Source organism: Typha angustifolia, chromosome 10 (genome assembly GCF_048772165.1).
Source record: "Typha angustifolia cultivar Huaian chromosome 10, ASM4877216v1, whole genome shotgun sequence".
NCBI classification, from domain to species: domain Eukaryota; kingdom Viridiplantae; phylum Streptophyta; class Magnoliopsida; order Poales; family Typhaceae; genus Typha; species Typha angustifolia.
In genome coordinates this window covers 8749975-8773607 of record NC_133248.1, presented here as the reverse complement: position 1 = coordinate 8773607, position 23633 = coordinate 8749975, and the positions used below count along the sequence as shown (strand labels likewise).

At 37.7% G+C, this 23633-nt stretch overlaps 5 protein-coding genes across 5 annotated transcripts; 3 read left to right on the top strand and 2 right to left on the bottom strand.

The window, feature by feature from the left end:
* Nucleotides 1-4143: 4143 nt before the first annotated feature.
* Nucleotides 4144-5010, bottom strand: LOC140768429 (uncharacterized). The gene has a single exon (XM_073108695.1). It carries the CDS (start codon nt 5008-5010, stop codon nt 4144-4146), a length of 867 nt encoding a protein of 288 aa, XP_072964796.1.
* A 4219-nt stretch (nt 5011-9229) lies between these two features.
* On the top strand, nt 9230-13385 carry LOC140768849 (auxin efflux carrier component 6). The gene is made up of 7 exons (XM_073109286.1): nt 9230-9734; nt 9835-10436; nt 11080-11287; nt 11370-11455; nt 11573-11730; nt 11859-11935; nt 12853-13385. The coding sequence occupies exons 1-7, from the start codon at nt 9283-9285 to the stop codon at nt 12917-12919; spliced, it is 1650 nt and encodes a 549-aa protein (XP_072965387.1). The 5' UTR covers nt 9230-9282; the 3' UTR covers nt 12920-13385.
* A 2470-nt stretch (nt 13386-15855) lies between these two features.
* Nucleotides 15856-17887, bottom strand: LOC140768721 (pentatricopeptide repeat-containing protein At3g21470). Its single transcript, XM_073109100.1, has one exon. It carries the CDS (start codon nt 17871-17873, stop codon nt 16194-16196), a length of 1680 nt encoding a protein of 559 aa, XP_072965201.1. The 5' UTR covers nt 17874-17887; the 3' UTR covers nt 15856-16193.
* A 611-nt stretch (nt 17888-18498) lies between these two features.
* On the top strand, nt 18499-20433 carry LOC140769408 (pentatricopeptide repeat-containing protein At3g29230-like). Its single transcript, XM_073110122.1, has one exon. It carries the CDS (start codon nt 18560-18562, stop codon nt 20423-20425), a length of 1866 nt encoding a protein of 621 aa, XP_072966223.1. The 5' UTR covers nt 18499-18559; the 3' UTR covers nt 20426-20433.
* A 1582-nt stretch (nt 20434-22015) lies between these two features.
* On the top strand, nt 22016-23226 carry LOC140769410 (chitinase 2-like). Its single transcript, XM_073110123.1, has 2 exons — nt 22016-22144; nt 22236-23226. The coding sequence occupies exons 1-2, from the start codon at nt 22078-22080 to the stop codon at nt 23090-23092; spliced, it is 924 nt and encodes a 307-aa protein (XP_072966224.1). The 5' UTR covers nt 22016-22077; the 3' UTR covers nt 23093-23226.
* The last annotated feature ends 407 nt before the right edge of the window (nt 23227-23633 follow it).

Sequence of the window (23633 nt, the reverse complement as noted above, 5' to 3'; positions counted from 1 at the left end):
GAATATTTGTAGGGAAAAATTAAGCTTTATCTCATTGTGGTTTGGCACAGTTATACAAAATTTTATCTACTTTCAACTTAAGTATCTAACTTCTCTAATAAAAAATATAACTATTATTATTTTTATTATATTTAATAGTACTAACTATTGACCAATTTCTTCTGTCTAAATATGATATTTATACGACAAAAATACTCTCCTGTCAAAAAATATGTAAAAAGATTAGAATGAGGGAATTGTGTGTTTCACTAAGATGAATCAAGTACATAAATAAGAGGAAATTACAACAATCTCTCCTATAATTAAGCTTGTCTATCCAACATATTAGGATAATGTTGCTATATACAAGGAAAGTAAATAACAAACAGATTAATCAAATCAATAATAGTAATAAAATCTGATTTTGAAATTTCTTTCCTGATTTTGATATTTCTTTTCAATACTCTCCTTCAAGTTGGAACCAAATCTGATTTCAATATTTCTTTCCAACAAACACCCTTCTTAAGTTGGAATCAAATATATTTTCAATATTTCTTTCCAACACTCCCCCTCAAGTTGGAGAGTGGATATCTTACACGCCCAACTTACGTACCATAGGTATAAATATTTCCTTTCCCAAAGGTTTAGTTAACAAATCTGCCAATTGATTTGCTGAGCCAATATGCTTGGTAATTATTGAACCATCTTGTATCTTGTCTCGAATATAGTGACAGTCCATTTCTATGTGCCTTGTGCGTTCATGAAAGACTGGGTTTGCTGCTATATGGAGAGCGGCCTTGTTGTCACAATATAAGGAAGCAGGTTCTTAATGAATAAGGCCTAAGTCTCCTAATAGGCACCAAAGCCATGTTAACTCACAGTAAGCTCCTGTCATTGCGCAGTATTCCGCTTCGGCTGAAGATAATGATACAGTTTTCTGCCGTTTTGATTTCCATGAAATTAGTGAGGACCCAAGGAACACATAATACCCTGTAGTGGACCGTCTAGTGAGAGGACAACCTCCCCAATCTGAATCACAGTAGGCCCGTAATTTCAAATCATTTTTTGAAGAAAAGAATAGACCTTGACCTGGGACACCCTTTAGATATCGAACAACGCGTAAGGCTGCCTCCATATGATGTCTTCTAGGTTGATGCATGAATCTACTCAAGACATGAACAGAATAAGTGATATCAGGTCTTGAAACTGTCAAATATATCAGGCGGCCCACCAATCTTCTATATCTGCCTGGATCTTTAAGCAATTCATCTTTATCTGACAGTTTTAAGCCTCTTTCCATAGGAGTGTCCACTGGAGCAGCATTTAATAGACCTGCATCTTTGATTATTTCTAATGTGTATTTTCTCTGTGACATAAAAATCCCATTCCTAGATGCAAAGATTTCTATTCCTAGAAAATATTTCAACTCGCCAAGGTCTTTAAGATTGAAATTTTTATGCAAATGCTTCTTGATGGCAGCAATACTGTTTGGATCATTTCCAGTGATCAAAATGTCATCGACATAAATTAGGAGAATGGTAAAGGACTTGCCTTTCTTTTTGGTGAAGAGGGAGTAGTCGGCTCGTGATTGTATAAAGCCAGCAGAAGTGATGATAGAAGAAAACTTTGAAAACCACTGGCGGGAGGCTTGCTTCAATCCATAGAGCGATTTGTGTAGACGACAGACGAGATGTTCCTCCCCCTGTCTCCGAAGCCCTGGTGGTGGAGACATGTAAATTTCTTCAGTCAGGTCACCGTGGAGGAATGCATTGTGGACATCAAGCTGATGAAGTGGTCAGCCCCTGGCAGCAGCTAAGGCAAGAAGACAGTGAACAGAAATAATTTTTGCTGTGGGAGAGAAAGTCTAGTGGTAGTCGATGCCCTCCATTTGGGTGAATCCTTGAGCAACCAAGCGCGCCTTATGTCTCTCTATTGTGCCATCAGAGCGACATTTGATCTTGTAAACCCATCGACATCCTATGGGTTTCTTGCCAGCCGGAAGAGATGTCAGACTCCATGTGCCGTTGGCAGCAAGAGCATCTAACTCAAGCTTTATTGCATCACGCCATTGAGGGTTGGTGATAGCTTCATTGTAAGAGGTCGGCTCTCGCTCTTGACTGATAGAAGCAATAAACGATTTGTGTGCAGGTGTATAGCGATGATAAGAAAGGTAATTGGTCAGTGGGTACCTTGTCCCTTTGCGCGAATCTGGAGAGGATGAGGTGACTGAATCAGAGGGAGGATGCGTGACGGCAGAGCAGAGGTAATTGTTGAACCTCACAGGTGGATTAGATTGTCGAGTGGAGCGGCGGAGAGGAATATTGGTTGGTGGTGGAGGATCGGATGTTCCGGTAGAGGGAATGGTGGTAGTATGGCAAGGTGGTGGTGGCGGGGAGGAAGTAGAGGGGAGAAGGTTCATGGGTGAACAAATTTCAGGTGGTTGTATGTGTGATGGTGGTGGTAGAGTTGCGGTGGAGGGTGGTGAGGTGGGTGGGTTAGGTTCAAATGATGGTAATGTGGTTGATTTGGGTTCAAAAGAATGGTCATATAGGCTTATGGAATTTGTATCATCTCCCTTTGATGGGCTTGTTGTTTGGATCAAAGGAAAGGGTAGAGAATAGGTATTATTTGGAGAATAAGGAAAAATATCTTCTTTAAAATGGACATCTCTACTTGTGAAAAAATTTTGTGTTAATAAATCAAAAAGTTTGTAACCTTTTTGACCTATCAAGTATCCAATGAAAATAGAAGGTGTAGCTCGGCAGTCAAATTTATGAGAGGTATGAATGTTTGTGGCATAAGCCAAGCAACCAAAAACTCGTAGATGGGAAAAAGTAGGAGGTTTTGAGTAAAGAAGCTCAAATGGTGTCTTGTCGGCTAAAATTGGGGAAGATAGCCGATTAATGATATGAACAGCAGTAAGAGCACATTCTCCCCAAAATTGGGAAGGAAGATTAGCTTGAAATTTTAATGCTCTTGCTACTTGAAGAATGTGACGGTGTTTGCGTTCCACAACCCCATTTTGTTGAGGTGTGTATACGCAAGAATGTTGAAAAATAACACCGTTAGCTTGAAAAAAAGAACGAAGAGAGATAAATTCGCCACCATTATCACTTCGAACAGTTTTGATGCGAGTTTCAAATTGAGTAGAAACATAACTGAAAAAACGTTTTAAAAGCAATTGTGTTTCATCTTTATGTCGCATCAAAAATATCCAAATAAAACGTGAAAAATCGTCGACAATGGTGAGAAAATAATAAGAACCAGAAAAGAAAGGATGTCGATAGCGACCCCAAATATCACAATGAATAACATCAAATGGTTTAATAGAGAAAGTATTACTGACATTAAAAGGTAAGCGACTTTGTTTGGCAAGTGGACAAATAGAGCAAGATTTATTGGAATTAGCAGAAAAATTTAAGAAATTTTGGGCAATAAAATTCAAACGGGAAGATGATACATGCCCTAAGTGGTTGTGCCAAAGGTCGGTAGGTGAGATGGTGAGATTGCATGTTGGTTGGTTTGAGTACGTGGCTTGTTTAGTGGTAGACTTTCCTACTCCTAATGCCACCAGATAATAGAGTCTGTCACGCATTTCACCCAAACCAATTATCTTCCTCGTATCCAGATCCTGTAAAATGCACCAATAAGGGAAAAATGTCATTGAACAATTTAAACCTTTTGTCAGTCGCCCTACTAACAACAAATCAACTTTGAATGTAGGAATAGATAACACATCATGCAATTTATAGACAGAATTCAAAGGCATAGATCCTTTAGCAATAGTTTTGGCCTTCTCTCCACTAGGTAATAATACGGGTGATAACGAGCAACTTTTGTCTTTATGCAGTATTTTTAATGATAAGGTGATATGATTTGTTACACCACTATCGATAATCCAATTTCGACGAGCTAATTGAGACAAACCTGGTTTTGTGACCGCATTTGCCTTAGGATTAAGGGTACCTTTTGCTTGATTATTGAGAAGTTCCATAATCTGTTTTAATTGTACCTCTGTGAATGTGGTGTTGGGTCCACCTTCTTCACAACTCGCCTGGTTGACTGCAAAATAATTGGGCCGAGTAGAGCCTGAGCCCGAATTGGACTTGGCCTTTGGATGGCCAGGGGGTAGCCATGTAATTTGTAACACTTTTGGACCCAATGTCAATCAGCATCATAATAGGTGCAGTGGGGTCGCACCTTTCCAGAACCGGGTCCATTACGTCTGTGATTAGAATCAGGACGATCGCTTCTCTCGTTCTTCCCCGGTGATGGTGGATAAAGCTTGCGGACAGCCATGGCAGCAACCGAGGTCGGCTCGGTGGAGGCGGAAGCAACTCCTAGATGGCGTTGTTTCTCCTCTTGAGCAATGAAGGAGTATGCTTCGCGAACCGAGGGGGAAGGTTTCATCAAGAGGATTTGACTACGAATTGTACTATAAGATTCATTCAAACCCATTAGAAATTGTATTACCCTTTGTTGCTCCGATTGTGGTGTTTCACAATGCATCCCTAGCTCATCCCATAGGGTTTTCAATCGAGTGTAATAGGTGGAGATAGAGGTGGTTTCTTGCTTGTGGAGGACGATGTCCCGTTGGATCTCAAATATGCGGACTAGATTGCCCTGAGAGAATCGGGTATCGAGGTCCTCCCAAACTTCTCTGACAGTGGAATAAAAATTCACACTGTCAGCAATTTCTGGATCACAGGTGTTGACTATCCAAGAATGGATAATGTCATTACATCTTGACCAAATAGCATGACCTTCAGGATCATCTACTTCTGAAGGAGCTAAGATAGACCCATTGATGAATCCGAGCTTATTTCTTGTATTCAAGGCTCGAATCATGGATCTTTTCCGACTGGAGTAGTTATCTCCATTGAGGGGCTTGGAAACGAGAACCAATCCAGAATGATCGAAAGGATGGATGAAGTAAGGATTGGAGAGGTCAGTAGGGGATTTTTCTTTCCCTACCTTTGATGGATTTGGTAGAACAACACCATGAGAAGAAGAATGATTATCTTCAGCCATTGAGGGTAATGAAGGTTTCGATGGAATAGAATATGACTGCAATAGAACTTGGTTGCTAGGGTTCTAGCTCTGATACCATGTAAAAAGATTAGAATGAGGGAATTGTGTGTTTCACTAAGATGAATCAAGTACATAAATAAGAGGAGATTACAACAATCTCTCCTATAATTAAGCTTGTCTATCCAACATATTAGGATAGTGTTGCTATATACAAGGAAAGTAAATAACAAACAGATTAATCAAATCAATAATAGTAATAAAATCTGATTTTAAAATTTCTTTCCTGATTTTGATATTTCTTTTCAATACTCTCCTTCAAGTTGGAACCAAATCTGATTTCAATATTTCTTTCCAACAAACACCCTTCTTAAGTTGGAATCAAATATATTTCCAATATTTCTTTCCAACAAAATATACTTTATACATAGGGGTAAAATTATCATTTCATATTTCTGTTAACGGCATACTAATAGTTATACTTTAGTTAGAATCACAGAGAATTAGATACCTAAGTTGAAATTAGGCCAAACTATAGCCATAAATGTAATTTCCCATAATTTTGTTAAGTACTTTGTAGGTAAATTATTACTTTTTCTCTTCACTGCTTATCTGTATAAGCTAATGAGTGCTAGGGTAAAATTATATATATCATATGAGGTGGTCGTGCTTTTTAACTAAGTCTTCTAATCAGTTATAAATTTACGGCTTCAAGTATCAATGTATCACCTTCAAAAATGATGTTATATAAAGCACAAAACAATTTCTTTTTCTTTTGTTCTTCTTTTAAGCTAGGCTCAGTAAAGGCTCTAATCTACCTCCATCTTTGTACCCCAGTGGACCAATAGTGAAAAAAAAAAAAAGGTGTCTTTTTATTTTTTATCTATACCTTTTAAAAAATAATCTTTTAATACTTTTATGCCTTTTACCCCCTTCTTTTTCTCTTATTTTCGTTTCGGCCAGATTTTTTTTTTGGTTTGTCTAAATCTATCCGTACTTTTTAATAGAAGTCTTAAAAAAAAACCCATCATGCTAACTATAATCCAATGAAACATGACATAATTATATTTTCTTAATATTTATTTTTAAAACATGGCACTTTACTAATACGCATTATTTTAATTTTATTTTAGCTAAGTTGGTGCAAAGTTTCATATCCGTTCTTTCGGAGGAAGATGAGTACAAATATTTTTATCAGATTAGTCTAAATTGTTATGATAATCATAAGCATAATATGGTTAATCTAATAGAAGGACCACTGAGATTTGTTTGCTTGGTGCAATAATATCTAACTTCAAACACATTAATGTCATAAATTATTACAGTGTCCTCTTATAGTAACCTGTAGTTATGATGTACCTCAATGATAAGTAGAAGTGATCACAGTGTCCTCTTATTATGTCAACTAAACCTCTTATAATTATAGTAAGTGTAATATCTTGTACTATGGTTTAAAGTTGAAGTAATTTTTATAATTGCTTGGAGTTATTGTTTGGCCAGAATAATTTATTGTCACATCAACCTTCTGCTATTAGTTTTGCATGCATGCCATTGCCATCGTCTGTCTGCTAGGAGTATTAGTTTTGTTTACAACCTCTTCATTTGGTGGAACATAACAAAATGTAACTTTCTCACGTAAAGCAAATGCTTTCATGTCAATAATGCATCTCTTGGATTTGCAAGCAGTATGTTTGAGGATTTTTTTAATTTTGTTTTAGTGAATGGGTCAGATTTTATGGTGGGATGGGTATCTAAAGGAGTAGGAATAATTTTAGTACCATGAGTTAATTTAAATTGAAGGCTGATTAGTTTCTATAGTGGAAAGTAATGACATGAGATTTAGTTCACAGCTATGTGAAAAAAAATGAAGGGGATTAAATAAAATTTCCACAGGTTGATATTTGTATCTGTATTCTTCAAAACTTATATTATTTGTATAGATTTTTTTTTTAACGAGACCGTGGTTTACATCCTATATTTTTACTATTTATGTAGAAAACATCATGTCATTTAATTAGTTAGTTAACTTAATTAAATCTCTAGGTTAATCCAAATTATGAAAACACCCGCAACTAAGTCATATTAAGAGTATTTTAGTTATTTTTAAAATAAAATATCTATACTTAATGAAATATTTTGACGGTATTAGTTCAAATTTATCCTAGAGTATTTTCTACATATATTCTCTAAATCAAAGGCTCGATTTTTAAATAGTAAAAATGTAGTGTGTAAACTATAATTACGTTATAAAAGTTGGGTATTATAAATAATTTTCCTATTTTTCAAGATTAAGGCTGAGAAATCTATAAAAAAACTAGAATAAATATGTTTTCATTCTTTTGTATCTAAATTGTTTAAATTGTAACGGTTAGTTAACTCCAGAGAATATTAATATATATATAAAAAAATACTATAAAAGATATACACGTAAAAATTGTGTGTTTTGAGGGGCATATATGTACATATCTAATACATTTTTTGAACAGTACACACAGGAAAACCCCCATGGAAAGAAAAAACGTGGAAACCAATATGAATATTTGACAAAAGATCTAGACCGTTGGTTGGACAAGTCGCAGTCTGTACGGCCCATTGGATCAGTGGGCCTAACGGGGAGCCCACTGGAAAGAGTTTGGACTTTGGGGGAAGGGGAGGGTAGCAGACCGGGAAGCAGGGAGGGTGACGGGACACAGTAGGTTGCATCGATGTATGCGTTACCGGAGCATTGGACGGTCAAGATCATTTCAGATGCTGTCGGGGAATAAACGTTGCAATCCGGGCACGCGCGCGCACAGACACGGGCCATTACCCTGTGGGGCCCATCCTTGTCATTTCACCGTCGCATAGCTTGGTCGGATCCTTCTTTTATTCCTCAATTCCTCCAGGAAAATATTAATAATAATTATTTATTATTACACAATACTAGCTGCCCGTAAAAGAATATATGTATATATATATTTTAAAGAAAATATTACTCTAACTATTTAATGTTAGATATATATATATACCTTAGATCATTATTTTGCAGATAACCTTTTTATCCATATGAAACTTGTTACAAAGTAGTACCTCAGTTGAAAGATACTTTCTCCTAGCATTATTACTCTTTTGTTGGAACACCTCATGATTCCAGTGACTTAGGATTGTAATCTACTACGTTGCAGATGAGAAGAGTCTTTTAATACTAGCAGCTTTATCACATTCTGGCATGATTAGATAGTACACGATTTACCAAAGGGTCCTATAGGTTTCACAATTTTAATTGATTAGGGTCTAATTTGATAATCTTACATTAAATTTATCAAACTTATAATTTTTTTGCCCTTTTGCCCCCAAAATAATATTATTCGACTTTTACCCAAAAAAATAACATTTAATTTTTTTTTTCTAATTACCATGAGAGAGTAAAGTGAATAAAAATCTTCAGAGAGATTTCAAGTTTTAGCTTAATCATAGTTGAGGTAAAATATAATTTCTTTTCTAAAAACTTAAAAGATTAACAGGTCATGAAACATCCTTTTAGATAGCCGATAGCTACTTCTCGCGCTCAGTTCCCGAGTTTGACCGCACTGTCGCGGTCAACAGAAAAAGAAGAGAGGCGGTGGGGCAGATAAAGTTTGGAATAAATGCCGTTTGCTTTCCAGCAAGAATAAAACTATCCTGTCCCACTATCCTATCCTATCCTATCCGACCTCCAAAAACTATCCCTCCCTCCCTCCCTCGCTCGCTCGCTCCCTCGCCTTATCGTGGGGGTACGAATATAAAACAACAACAACGAAAGGATACTGAATCCTAGTACTGGGGCAGCTTTGGGGTACACTTTGAATACCCAATGAGATAACCATTCACAGGAATCCCCAGAAGAAGTGCCGTCCGGTAACGAGACACCAGCCTGCCTCTTCCCACGACTGCAGGCCAGTTCACAGCGACTCCACGGCACAAGTCGCCAGTTATGTTCGAACAAAAGGAACGATATTTTGTAATTTACACCCTCTACTTGTACTTTTACGGTGGCAACTCGAGACCAACTAATTAATTACACAGACTGTGTACTACTGCAATGCCACAGCTCACATATAATTTACTCCGTTAACTCTTACCACATACCAATATAAACATCTTTTCCATCTATAAAGTTGTAAGCTCTCTCTCTCTCTCTCTCATATATATATATATATATATATATATATATATAAGCAACAACTACCCTCCTTAGTTTCTCTAGTATATATCTTTGATCACTTGTGGCCATAAGGAACCAATTAAGCAAGCAAGATGATCACCTCGAACGACTTCTACACAGTGATGTGCGCCATGGCTCCCCTCTACTTCGCCATGTTCCTAGCCTACGCCTCCGTGAAGTACTGGAAGCTCTTCACGCCGGAGCAGTGCTCCGGCATCAACCGCTTCGTCGCAGCCTTCGCCGTCCCCGTCCTCTCCTTCCACTTCATCGCCCACAACAACCCTTATCAAATGGACGTCCTCTTCGTCGTCGCTGACACCACCGCCAAGCTCTGCGTCCTCTTTATCCTCTCCCTCCTCGCCTCCTTCTCCGCTCCCCCTAGCCGCCGCGACCGCGCCACTCGTCTCGACTGGCTCATCACCCTCTTCTCCGTCGGAACCCTCCCGAACACTCTGGTCATGGGGATTCCTCTCCTTCGAGCTATGTACGGCGACTTCACGCAGAGTCTAATGGTGCAGCTTGTAGTCCTCCAGTGCATAATTTGGTACGTAAAAATAAAATTAATAATTGATACAATTTTTTTTTTATATTAGTTGCATGCATGGGAATTAGAGAATTAATTAATAGTTTCTTGTTTTACGTAGGTACACTTTGTTGCTCTTCCTTTTCGAGTACCGCGCCGCCACGCTGCTAATCCAAGACCAGTTCCCCGGGGCGGCGGCGGCAGCCATCACGGAGATTGAGGTCGACGGTGACGTCATCTCGCTCGACGGCCGGGACGTGCCGATCCGCGCTGAGTCGGAGGTCGACGTGGACGGGAGGCTCAGGGTCCGGATACGGCGGTCAACGTCATCGGCGCCGGAGTCGGCGATGTCGTCGTCGATGGGGCTGACGCCGCGGCTGTCGAACCTATCAGGGGCGGAGATCTACTCAGTGAACACGCCGGGACGGTACCCGACGGAGCAGGCGCTGGGGGACGTGGGGTTCGGATGCCGGTCGGCGCGGGCGAGCCCGAGGCTGTCGGGTTACGCCTCGTCGACGGACGCCTACTCCGTGCAGCCGACGCCGAGGGAGTCGAATTTTAATGAAATGGAGGTGGGGACACCGGGGTGGACGAGGTCGCCGGCCGGTGGGGGAGTGAGGGTGGTGAGACAGTTGTCGTCGCCGGTGGTGGCGGCGGCCGGAGTTAAGGTGGTGAGTGGGAATCATAGTAATTGTGAGGGACAAGCAGGCAAAGATATTGGAGGTAATTAATTAAGTACATTCGCCTCTTTGTTCTTTTCTCTTTTCATTCTCTTTATCAAATTAAACCATAATATTATATACATACATCCATTTGAGTGCCGGATGAAGAATAAATAAATAAATATATATAAATATATATATAACAACTAATCTACGCTTCCCATTCATTCTTGCTCACACCCAATAATTATTATTTAACTTTCTAATGCCTTACTAAAAGAACCTAAAATGGCGAATATTCTAGGGTACGGTATTGTTCTGTTATTTTTGTTGGTTGGTCGGTTTTTGTCCATTTGCTGCTCGTAAAATCTGAGACTGTGAGCCGATCTAATAGTGAGGTTAAACAGCAACTAGCTGTACACAGTGAGTACGTGTCAGCTCTGAACTGGCAGACAAACCCCTTTTTTTTCCTTATTTTCACTTTGCCATAGCAAATTTAATATAGAGTCGTTCCTTTTCATATCTGGGAATATTCCCTGAGACTGCCGATGTGTGGACAAGATCAATGAGATGACACATATTTTTGCTGAATTTATTACATATATATATATAGTTTGAGTCTATATGATTAATCTACAAACTCATAATTTTATATATAAAAAAGAAGAGAAAGAATATAAAATTATCTTTGAATTATATTTCAGATGATACAGAACTGAGCTTCAGGAGCACTATAAAGTTTATCTCTGGAGAAGAGTACGAAGAAGAGAAGGATGGAATACCTAATCAGCAAATGCCTCACGCTCTAGTCATGCTAAAGCTCATACTGGTAGTAGTTGGTCGAAAACTATCTCGGAACCCTAATACCTACTCCAGTATACTTGGCCTCCTCTGGTCTTTGATTGCATTCAGGTTGGTCTTTGAGTGCACTTAGCCTCTTATTAACTCACGGTTTTATGCATGGATTAATATGTTAATATAACATCTTCTCTAGATGGGAAGTGAGCATGCCGGACTTGGTGAAGAACTCCATAAAGATCATCTCAGATGCCGGCCTTGGAATGGCCATGTTTAGTTTAGGTGATGATTAGCTTAATTTAGCCATATGATTACGTACTAATGACATATGGTTCTGAAGATTAATTTGCCAACATCTACTTTTTGGAAAAGTTGAGAAAAGATTTGACCTGCTTGTAGGATTGTTCATGGCACTTCAGCAGAGGATCATTGCATGTGGGACAAAGATGGCAATCATAAGTATGACAATTAGATTCTTATGTGGGCCTATAGTAATGTCAGCTGCATCTCTAGCTGTTGGATTGAGAGGGGTTCGGCTTCACACTGCAATCGTACAGGTATTTAATTACTAGGCTTAACTCTTATACCCTTTTAAATTTTAGATAATATTTCAGGCAATATTATTTTTATTTTTTTTCTTTCATTTTTATTATTTATTTATTTATTTATTTATATATTTTCTCAGGCAGCTCTTCCTCAAGGGATTGTACCCTTTGTATTTGCAAGAGAATATGGACTGCATCCTGATATACTTAGCACCGGGTATGTTGTGTTATAAACTTATAGTAGTATACCCTCTTTGGTTATAATTTTATTTGTGACATTTTAATCTTTTATAATTATATTTTAAATAAATTTATTATTTTTTCGTCATATTTAACTAATTTGTAGGTTGAATTTGTAGATACTTATTATAGACTAAATTTTAGACAATTATATAAGCTTTCCAAATTATCAAAAAATAATACGGATTGAATTTTGGATAATAAATATATTGAACATATATATGTTTTTGTCATATCTTTATCTCTAACGAGTATTTTTAAATTCGACTTGTAGATTAGTCAAATATGATGAAAATATAATAATTCCAATTTATATATGACCATAATAAGATAAAGTGTTACAAATGAATTTATGTCTGTGTGTAGGTGTGGCGTAATGTGAAGTGAATTTGGACCTAATCATAAAGTGTAAAATATAATTTCTCCTAGTATATATCAAGATATAGATCTCAAGAACATGCTCTTAAATAACAAGAAAAAAAAAAGGACAAATACAAAGAAAATACAAAGATATTGTTAGATAATCATATTGACCAAAAACTTAAGTTGTATGTGTGAGATATATCACTGGTTTATTAAATAATAGCCTAAGTTTTTGAGTGATGCAGTTGTCTAACATAGTATCAGAGTAATTTATTTTACTATTTTCTAACATTATGGGCTGCATGTGAGCGAGCGTATTAAAAGTATGATATATATTATCGGTCGGTTAGCTAACAGCTTAATTAAATTTTTAGGTACTTCGATTAATCTAATGTCTTAACATATATCATCAAGATTAAACAAACACAGACTAACAACAAAGTTTGTCATTTATATATATCAAACAAGACCTTCAACATCTTGCAATTAAAGCCATCTCCTTCATGATATTGACTCCTCTCACCTTTGCAGGGTAATCTTTGGCATGCTTGTCTCCTTGCCTGTGACCCTTCTCTATTACATACTCTTGGGCCTATGAGAATTGGGGTCCCTACCATCAAATAAAGCAAAAAATGAAAGGGAGCATCCAAGGGAGGGAGGTTTTTGGATTTGGACCCATCAATCACAAGCAGAATCAAGCCATTAGATCGAGTTATTATTATTATTATTATTATTACTCCCACTAGATTGCTTATTAGCCAGGACCTTCGGAATTAATTACTTACTTACTTAATTAATTAATTAACTTACACTGTACTTTTCTCTAACTTGCAATAGCCCAGTGTTAGGATATGAGACAGGAGTCACTTCATCATTTTGAGATCTTTTCTCCCATCATGGGGTTGAGTATGTGGAGGAACTCATGACTCTTGAGGGTTATAACCCCTACAAAGATTAGTGGTGGCCAGAATGGATATGAATTATGAAATATATATACATATATCATGGCCTATGATTACGGTGAAGGAGATGTATTTATTTCGTTGAGTAGTGGATGTGGGGATACTCATTATGGAGATCCTCAACTTTATCCTTTATACTCTTTTTTTTTTTATATACTTTGGAGCAAATGATTGCCTTAGCTAAAGTTCTAACATGCATAGCATAAAGTTAGTTCTCACTTCCATGAGTACTTTTAGCCTTTAATTTAGAAAGGTTTCTCTACATTCTGCAAACATTTTAGGGCACAACATAAAAATTTAACTTTTAAGAGTGCTTATCTAAGGTTATATATATCATACTTGTGTTAGGAAACTTATGTTACAGGTTTTTTGTATAAATGCACTGACATCTAGTATGGTAATAATACAGATTATTGACCTGTTTAACTATTATGAGATGCAACTATATTTTCTTTTATTTCATGATTTAAGAATTTCTATATGGAATTTGTATACTTTTCTTATCATCCTCACTAATATTTAACTTGTGGAACAATTGAGCCTACTTGCAAAATTCAATGTATAAAGGTCTCTCTCATCTCTCACTCTCTCTAGAGTTTTGGCTTCTTGTGAGTCCTAGTCCTTGGACACCAAGCAAACTCCTCAGTCCAAAACCTCGTCACGAAGCTATTGACCACAACAAGTGCTTCAATTAATCTTCTTTGACCAGCCAAATTTTCTCCAATTGTTCTACCTTCTTAATGAATGCCAATCCTTTTCCTTCAACACTGGAGATTTTTGGAAACTTGGCTACCAAGCAAATAATTCCATCTTCCAGCATAGTATATAAGAGGCACAACTCTATGTGCTTCACATCTAACTAAAGAGGATTCAGAGTTCGAGATGGGTCTTAAGCTTTCTCGTTTGCTATGCCTAAATAAGCTTTCCCCACCAAATTCACCACCAAGAGAGCAAGTTCCAGCTTTGAAACAAGATGTAGTGGTAGAGGAGAGCAGTAGTAGCAGTAGTAGTAGAAGTAGTAAGAAGGAGAAGAGTACTGGGGCAGCCTTAGTGGTGCCTCACTTCCCATTCCACTCTCGCCCTGGCCTTCTTTGATCCCCATGAAATATTTGTCTCCTTTCTTCTTGGTGTGGCCTTAGTGCATGCCATTGCTTGTTGCATTTCTGGAGGTTTATATTATATATAGAGAGAGGAATTGTATATTGTGCTGCGGAGTAAATTAATGTTGGTGTAATTTCTATAGAAGTTCTATAAATTTTCGCTTTCCGTATTGTATTTAACTCAGCTAATAGCATATTTCATGCATGTTAAGTAGTCAATGGGTTATGAAACATATACGTCTGTATGGAGATCATGGATGGTTGTGTATTAATAGCATGACACTCGGCACGAGGTGTGCCAATGGCACAGCCCCGTGCCGAGCTGTTCCAACCGGCAGACGTGCCATGCTGCCGGTCATTGTGCCATGTAGAGTTATTTTTATTTTTATTAATTATTATCAAATTAACTGATCAATTGATCATTTAGAAGACTTAAATAAAATTGATGACAATGAGACTAGAGATTATAATGATGAGACTCGGTCGGGTGACGATAATGATAAAGATGAGACATATTTTCTTATTATAAAACCTTCTTAAAGGGGTATTATTTTTATAAGGACTTGAGTCTATAAGTAGCATGACATTAGGAGAGGTGCACCCATCGAATGATATGAGCTCTTCATTATTATCATCATATCAATCAAACCCTCTAGAGCCACAACATTTTTATTATATTCTACATCCAAAATCTACATATGCTTATAATGTGTCTATGCTTTTGCATGTGCCGATGCTGATTGTTTCAATACATATTCAATATCCATATCATATCATTATAAAATTATAAAATTATAAAATTTCTATTTATATGAAGACTATGTAGGACTTTACAACAAGCAATACTATCAGTGGATAAGTTTTGAAGAACATCGACAATATTTAATATAATATTCTCATGTTATTCTTGTGCCGACAAATGAAGTTTATAATTTTCTTCGTCATTCTACACTAAACTAGATATTAGTTTTAATTATTGAACTATTATCAATTAATATTAATTAATATTATGTGTTCAATTTATTATGAAGTATTCAATTATATTATAAAGTGTTCAATCATTAATATTAGTTTTAATAAATATATTCAATTATATGAATAATATTTATATTTAACTATTGCTTTATCTTTAATAAAATATGTTATTTGCAAAAATAATCTAAAGACGAAACACTGTAATGTGGGTTTTAATATATATATACATATATTTAAATAAAAAATCAGATATTAATATACCAAAAATTTAAAAACATCTCTAAATTGTTTTAAAATTTTATTAAAAAATATTATAAAAATATGTGCGAGTGGCATGTAAAGGCATGCCACTAGTGTGCCCTGTGTCGATGGTGGCACCGCCATCGTTGATGGAGATATTATGAAATATTCTTATTGAACACCCTTTATTATTCAAAAATAGCAATCACAAGTTACTATGAAGAAATGAGAAATAAGTTTATTAGGATAATATATACAAGAAAGAAAGAGATTCATTTATGATTTATGAGTTGTATAAGAAACCATTAAAGGGAAGGACAAGGGTGAAGCCCTCTCAACAATTTTGGTGGATATCTTTTTCCTCAATATTTACTCAGCGAGAAATGAACACTATCCATGTCTTTCAGTCAAACAGAAAAACATGCATGATGATCATCAAGTTATTTCACAGATTACCGTTATAGTTGCACGATAGGGAATAACTTATCATCTGTTGGAGAGAGCGACTCATATTCTCAAGCTCGGAGGAAAACCGCCGATTCCACCTTCAACAACTCGTAATTGCAAGCCTCTTCATGGCTGATGTGCTTAAAGACTATATGACAGCTCCAGCATAGAATTGGTGCTCAATGTTTCCTACCACAACTGAGCTGCAACCAGGAGTCTTTTGAACTCTATTCTTCACCATCTTCCTCCTCATCCTCTCTGCCTCCTCCCATCTTTCCGAAGCAGCAAAAATGTTTGATAGCATCACATACTCTGCATCATTACTGGATCCAAGGCCCATATGCAAGCTACCTAGCTCATGCATTACTCTTGCTGTCATCTCTGTAGCCAAGTGCACTTTGCAGGCTCCAAGTAGAGCTCCCCAGATTATTTCATTTGGTTTCACTGGCATCTTCTTGATTACATCATATGCTTCAACTAACCTTCCTGCTCTACCCAAGAGATCAATTAAACAACCATAATGTTCCACTCCTGCTAATAATCCATGCTTGTCCATCTTAGCAAAGATTTCTAGACCTTCCTTGATGAAACCCGCATGTGTACAAGCTACAAGTATTGCAAGAAACGTTATCTCATTGGGACACTCCTCTGATTTTTCCATCTGAGCAAAAAGGTCAAGAGCCTCTTTGCTTCGGCCATGGCTGGCAAGGCCTGAGATCATTGAGTTCCAACATTCGCTATTTCTTCTGCTCATTCCATCAAAAATCTTTTTTGCTCTTTCTAAATCCCCACACTTTGCGTACATATCAACCAGCCCATTCAAAACAAAATGATTAGTTTTGATCCTCTTCCTGTTTATGTATTCGTGGATTTGTTTACCATATTCCAGTGAACCCAACTGTGCGCAAGCTGACAAAACACTTGCCATTGTGAATTCATCAGGTTCAAACCCTTCCTGCTGCATTCTGCGAAAAGCTTCCAAAGCTTTCTCACAACACCCAATCTGCGAGTACCCAGCTATCAGTGCATTCCAATTCACCAAATTCCGCACTGGGATTTGATCAAAGATTGCTTGAGCCTCTTCAGCATTGCCCTTTTTAAAATACCCAGTAATCATTGATGACCACACGAAGAAATTGCGAACAGGCATTCGATCAAAAAATTCCCTTGCAGCATCCATTTCGCCATTTACTGTATACCCATGGACAATCACAGTCCATGTGACAACAGTCCTCATCTCATGTGGGGTCTGCTTGAAAAACTCCCTCGCCTTCTCTGTGTCTCCTTTTTCCGCAAACCCTTTAATCATCGTTGCCCAAGTGACGGGAGTCCGCAAAGACATCTGTTCAAACATATGCAAAGCCGAATCCATGTCGCCAATCATTGAATACCCCCCAATCATTGCATTGTATGTCACCACATTCCTCTCCGGCATTTCATCGAACATCTTGCGAGCATCGTCAAGTCTGCCACATTTGCAGTACATCGAAACCAACGTAGTCCCAACGAGAAGCACATGGATGATTCCAACTTTTGCAGACTCCGCGTGCAAGGATTTGCCAAGAGGAAGGAAGGAGACGGAGGAGCAAGCTTTGAGAATTAAAGGTAGAATGGCTTGGTGGTTTCTATTAGGAAGGTGACGAGTGTATGCAAGAAGAGCTTCTTTGGGAAAGCCTTGGGAAAGATAACATCTAATAAGCTGTGTCCATTGCCAGGGATCTTGGACTTGACTGGTTAGATATAGAGCATGGAGCTGTCTCAAGGTCACTATGTTGGTGGCATTTTGCTGGTTCTGACAAATATTGAGGGCATTTTTGTAAAGATCCATTGAGAATCTTCTCATCTTCGAGCAAATGCGAGGGCTTAGTAGAAGATTTGATATATATGGGTTTAGACCTGCGAATATCCTTATTTACATATACTGATATACTTCACTGTGTGGGATATATCACATATAGTCTATATAACGGAGTTTTTAACCGAACTAATCCAGTTCCAAAACGTTTTACAGGAATGGATTATATATTTACCAAATTGGGTTTAATTCACTATAACTTTAATAAAAATATTAAATTGATCAGTATTTTTTCTAAAAAAAATAATAATTAATTCATTATTTTTGTCTGATCCTAAAATACTGATCAATTCATTATGTATCTAAATCTCTTTAACTTAATTTTTTTCATAGTTTAGAGAAAAAATTATAAATTATACCCTATTTAGTAAATAAATTTAAGAGTAGCCTATTTCACTAAAAATTTTAAAAAACGAGTCTATTTTGTTTAAAAACTCATGTATAAAGAGTCATATAGGTGTATATACAATATATGCAAACAAACAAAGGGTAAAAGGGCCTAAATTAAGATAAAGATCAATTGAGGTGTATATATGCAAAAAACAAAGTGATATAGGGGTGAAATGGATGGATGTCACGGCCAAAAGTATAGGGAAAACTACGGAAATGCCATTCTTAAAGGAGGAGAGGAGTCACAGAGAAGGGGAATTTTAGTAAAAATGGAGCAGAAAATGCTCCAGATCCTTAGGAAGATCAAAACTTTGAAGGAATTGAAGCAAACCCATCTCCAGATTCTTGTCAATGGTCTCGGAGAAAACAATTATCTAGTACCCAAGCTCATTGACCTGTCATCGGCATTCACTTCTTTGAACTATGCCACCAAAATCTTTGAGCATGCTCAGAGTCCAAATGCTGTTGTCTATAACACCATGATCAAATGTTTGATTGAGAAAGGTAGCGCAGATGAAGCATTTTCAACCTACAACGAGATGAGGCCTTTGGGGGTCTTGCCAAATAACTTCACCTTCACTTTTCTCCTCAAAGCTTGTGAATCCTTGGAGTTTCTTGAGGGATGCAAAGAGATCCATGCTCAGATAATAAAATGTGGATTTGGGTTCACTGTCTTTGTTCAGAATGCTCTCTTAAATGTCTACTCTCAATGTGGTGCGGATGTGAAGGTGGCCCGTCAGGTGTTCGATGAGATGCTTGAAAGAGATATAGTTTCATGGAATTCTATAATTAGAGCATATATGTCACGTGGAGACATGTCACAGGCTATGATTCTATTCGAATCAATGCCGGAGAGAAATGTTGTCTCCTGGAACACAGTTATTGCAGGTCTTTCGAAGGCTGGAGACATGGCATTGGCACAGTCAGTTTTTGATCGAATGGTTACAAGGAACACTATCTCTTGGAACGCCATGATTTCTGGATACTTGATGTGTGGAGATGTTACAGCTGCAAAATCTATGTTTGATCAGATGAAGGAAAAAGATGTTGTTTCCTGGACAGCCATGATATCAGCTTACACTAAGATTGGTGACCTAGATTCTGCCAGAAAGGTCTTTGATCAGATGCCTGTTAAGAATGTAGTTTCTTGGAATGCTATGATATCAGGGTACAACCAGAATTCCAAATTTGATGAGGCACTGTGTACGTTTCAGGCGATGCTAATTGATGGAAAATTCATGCCAGATGAGGCTACACTCACTAGTGTCGTCTCAGCCTGTGCTCACTCCGGCAGCATTGAACATGGTAATTGGATCCATTCCTATATAGAGAAGAACAAGGTTCAGATTAGTGTTGCACTAGGAAATGCTCTTATAGACATGTTCGCAAAGTGTGGGGACATAAAGAGTGCACAATCTGTCTTTCAACGAATGACAAGAAAGTGTATTATTACATGGACAACGATGATCTCGGGGTTTGCCTTCAATGGAGAGTGCACAGAAGCTTTGGCTCTGCATGATGAAATGTGTAGAGAAGGAATTGAACCGGATGATGTAATCTTTATTGCGGTTCTTACTGCATGCACTCATGGAGGTCTTGTTCAAGAAGGTCGCCGTGTCTTTAATCAAATGATAGACCAATATGGCATTAAGCCAAGGATGGAGCACTATGGGTGCATGGTGGATCTCCTTGGCCGAGCTGCCAAGTTGGAAGAAGCAATTCAATTTATTGAAAACATGCCAATGGAACCGAGTGTTGTTATATGGGCAACTCTACTGAGTTCTTGTATAACACATGGTGCTGAGGAGTTGATAGATTTTGTTAGTAGAAAGATAATTGATCTAGAGCCACTGAACTCTGGGTATCAAGTGCTGGTTTCAAATTCTAGTGCACTGGGGAAAAGATGGGAGGGTGTTCTGAATGCTCGTGCGATGATACGTCAGGAGGGAATTGAGAAGGTACCTGGCTGTAGCTCAATTCAAGTGGGAAGAGAGGTCCATGAGTTTCTGGTGAAGGATACCAGGCATGTGAAGAGAAAGGAGATCTATGAAACCTTGGATGGGTTAACATCACTGATGAGACAGATAGGCTATGCGCATTTGAGAACTCCTTCTAAGCTAAGGCTTTTCTGGTGAGGTTTATTAGGCATGTGAAGTGGAAAGAGATCTGGAAGCCTTGGATGGGCTAACATCACTGGTGAGACAGATAAGCTATGTGCTGCACCTTATCCTTCTAAGCAAAGGCTTTTTGGTTGATGATTGCCTCAGCAAGCATGATAAAGAGAGAACTTACCATTTGTAGAGACCAGGTTTAGAAGAATAATATATTCAAAATTGAGAAGCTATATGTTCATTTGGAGACCGAGGAACTACAGACAGATGGCAGGGCTACTTTGGAAGTTCCAGATAGATAGGAATGGATAATGCTGTTCTTAAGCCAGCAGAGAGGTCAAATGATCTAAATACCTACTTACCATTTCCAGTCTGCTAGCATGTAAGAATCACCAGGATATATGTTGTAAACTGGCTTCTAGAGTGAGCTCGAGACAGCTTCTTCCTCAATTACCTTGCACGGCAGATCATTGTCCTCAGTGCATGTATGTATTTAAGCAAGCAATTTATGGATTACTCAATTCTTTTGGCGCGTTAATCTTTCAAGGAAGGACACTAGACACCTTTTGATACTGCTGTCAGCTGCTAGATAATTTTGAATTGAAGAACTCAGATTTGTGTCAGATAGTCACATGAGGAATGTACATGTTAGATTTGCTAGTGCAGTTCTGTTCCATCAGATATTCTGGTGCTCAAATTTGGCTCCATGATGTCACTGCTTTACATCTCCGTAATCAATCAAACAAGACATGTAAAGTAAAGCTGGAAGAAATTTTTTTGCTTCAGGCGAAAATAAACATTGAGAAGTGTCTATAGACGGTCTCTCTATAAATTCAATGTTCTTATCGACATCTTGGTCTTCTCAGTTGTGAGATCATCTACTGGTTCAGCCTAGCACAGTTTTAACACTTTCTCTTCCCCACACTCCTCCAAAAATAATTTTTCTATTTCCTTATTTTCCCCTTTCTAGATGGATCGATCCTCAACAGTGTAGCAGGATCAATCCAGTGGCCTGGGCTACATAGAGCCAACGCTCCAGCAGTATTATGATACGTTGTCACCACGAATTTGATTTATGAGTGAGAAGAGATTCAGTTACTTGAAAGAAATGTACAGGATGGAAAATTCATGGTTAGATTATTTTGAAATGGATAAAACTGATTTGCTGCTAGGTGGTGTAGTTCTTACGTTTGGCCTTAGGTATCATTTAATGAATGGATATACTCATGTGTGCTGCCAGCTTGTTCATGTATTTGTATCTCATTCATTGTAACACTTATTAGGTGATGTGATCAAAGCCATATGTTGCAAGTTTTCTTGGATGCAGGCTATCTACTATGCAGATTTGTATTTTACTTCAGAACAGATATGCTCACAATTACATATTGTTTATTGTAACTGAGGTAATGAATTAAGTTGCAGGCCGTGGCTGTTGGATTATTAAACAAAGGCAGGCTGTCCAGTAAAAAAATCAAAAGATTCAAGATGCCAGTACCGAGCAAGAAGTTACAAAGAAAGCTTTGCAATCTCAGCTGTATCAGAGCCTAGGGGGTTCCGATTGCAATGCTGTATCCACTGAACTGTTCCAAAGGAAAAGAATTTCTCCCCAATTTTATAAGCTCCATGATTGTAAACTTGCAAGTTTAGGTCAATCCTTGGGAAATTCTCAATTAACCATGCTCAATATCAAGTCCTTTTTCTTTTCTCTAATTGGGTTCACTTTTTTATTCTTTCATTTGAGCGGTAAGATTCCCTAGCTCATCTGTTGCAGTTACTGGTTATGATATTGATTTCTATTCTTGAAACTTAATACCTCACAAGCTATTATTTGCAGATGGCAAGGTGATGATGGAATACATAGGAGCTACCGGTGCTCCGATTACATTCTCTGATGTTCCAATCGACCCACAGATCAACTTCAACTTCATTCTGTGCTTCGCTATTGATGCAGACACATCTGGGAAACCCCAAAATGGCATCTTCTCTCCTTATTGGTCTTCAACTCTAACAGCAAATAGTGTCAAAGCCATCAAGAGCAGCCATCCAAATGTGAAAGTCCTCGTGAGCCTCTCAGGGTGGAGCCTTGGTGACAAAGTCCTGTCATGGTACAAACCAATCAAGCCTCATTTGTGGATCACCAATGCATTCACCTCTCTTCGATCGCTCATTCTCCGATACCATCTTGACGGCATCGACATTGACTATGAGAATTTCCCAAAGAACGATTCTTCCTTTGCCTTCTGTATTGGTGAATTGATCACCATTCTTAAGAACCACAGTGTGATCAGCTTAGCCACTGTTGCACCATACTACAAGACTGTTGATCACTACATTGATCTGTACCAACGATATAACAATGTGATCGACTACGTCAATCACCAGTTCTATACAGACAAAGTGAGGGTGCCGAGAAGATACTTGCAGGATTTCAGGCTGAGAGCAGAACAGTTTAATGCAACCAAGTTGCTACCCAGTTATGAAGTGAATGGAAGGGGAATACAGGGAGATGCTTTCTTCGCAGCATTGAAGATGTTGGAAAATAATGGTTTCGAGGTCAATGGGGCTATGATCTTCTCAGCTGATGCTTCTTTGTCTGATGGTTTTTACTATGAGAGGCGAGCTCAAGGCTTCCTGCTTAATTCTACAGTCCAACAACTCACAATTCACAAATTAATTAATTCTAAGCAATAGTTATGTGTTGTGGGTTCTATCGGTGGATAGAACTGGGTGTATGTTTATCATGATGAAGCTGAGCCGGGTAGGCTTTTTTTTTTTCTTTTATTTATAGAAAAAAAGGTCAACTTGGGGTTTTAGAGAGTGATAAATTTGCGAAATTGTGATGACTTCTCATTTTAACCATTGATATTATTTGTCTTAAGGATTTTTCTTGGTAACTGTCAGAGGTAGATATGGGAGTCGGGTTGACTATATTATAGATAACACCCTGCATTTTGACTATATTACAAATTAAGCCATCTCGTCTCCGTTAGAAGCTGAGCTCTATATTTGCTAAAAAAAAAATATTAATCTACACTTGAGTTAAATTAAGACGAAAATAAAACTAGATAGTTTATCCATTTCAAATGAAATTTCTTATAATATTTTGACAAAATAATTAATGGCCTAGTATTAAATTACATTTTATTTACAATATTTACATAATTCCCACTGTAAATATTAAAAAAAAAATCATTATAACTGCTACCTTATTTAAAATATCATAAATTATTAA

What these genes read in the sequence shown, in the direction of transcription:
- LOC140769410 (XM_073110123.1), top strand. Translation starts at nt 22,078, where the DNA reads ATGCTCAATATCAAGTCCTTTTTCTTTTCTCTAATTGGGTTCACTTTT. An exon ending in TTTATTCTTTCATTTGAGCG is followed by an intron (nt 22,145 to 22,235) that starts GTAAGATTCCCT and finishes TATTATTTGCAG; the next exon opens with ATGGCAAGGTGATGATGGAA.
- LOC140768849 (XM_073109286.1), top strand. Translation starts at nt 9,283, where the DNA reads ATGATCACCTCGAACGACTTCTACACAGTGATGTGCGCCATGGCTCCC. An exon ending in AATGGCCATGTTTAGTTTAG is followed by an intron (nt 11,456 to 11,572) that starts GTGATGATTAGC and finishes ACCTGCTTGTAG; the next exon opens with GATTGTTCATGGCACTTCAG. An exon ending in CCTGATATACTTAGCACCGG is followed by an intron (nt 11,936 to 12,852) that starts GTATGTTGTGTT and finishes TCACCTTTGCAG; the next exon opens with GGTAATCTTTGGCATGCTTG.
- LOC140768721 (XM_073109100.1), bottom strand. Translation starts at nt 17,873, where the DNA reads ATGGATCTTTACAAAAATGCCCTCAATATTTGTCAGAACCAGCAAAAT.
- LOC140769408 (XM_073110122.1), top strand. Translation starts at nt 18,560, where the DNA reads ATGGAGCAGAAAATGCTCCAGATCCTTAGGAAGATCAAAACTTTGAAG.
- LOC140768429 (XM_073108695.1), bottom strand. Translation starts at nt 5,010, where the DNA reads ATGGCTGAAGATAATCATTCTTCTTCTCATGGTGTTGTTCTACCAAAT.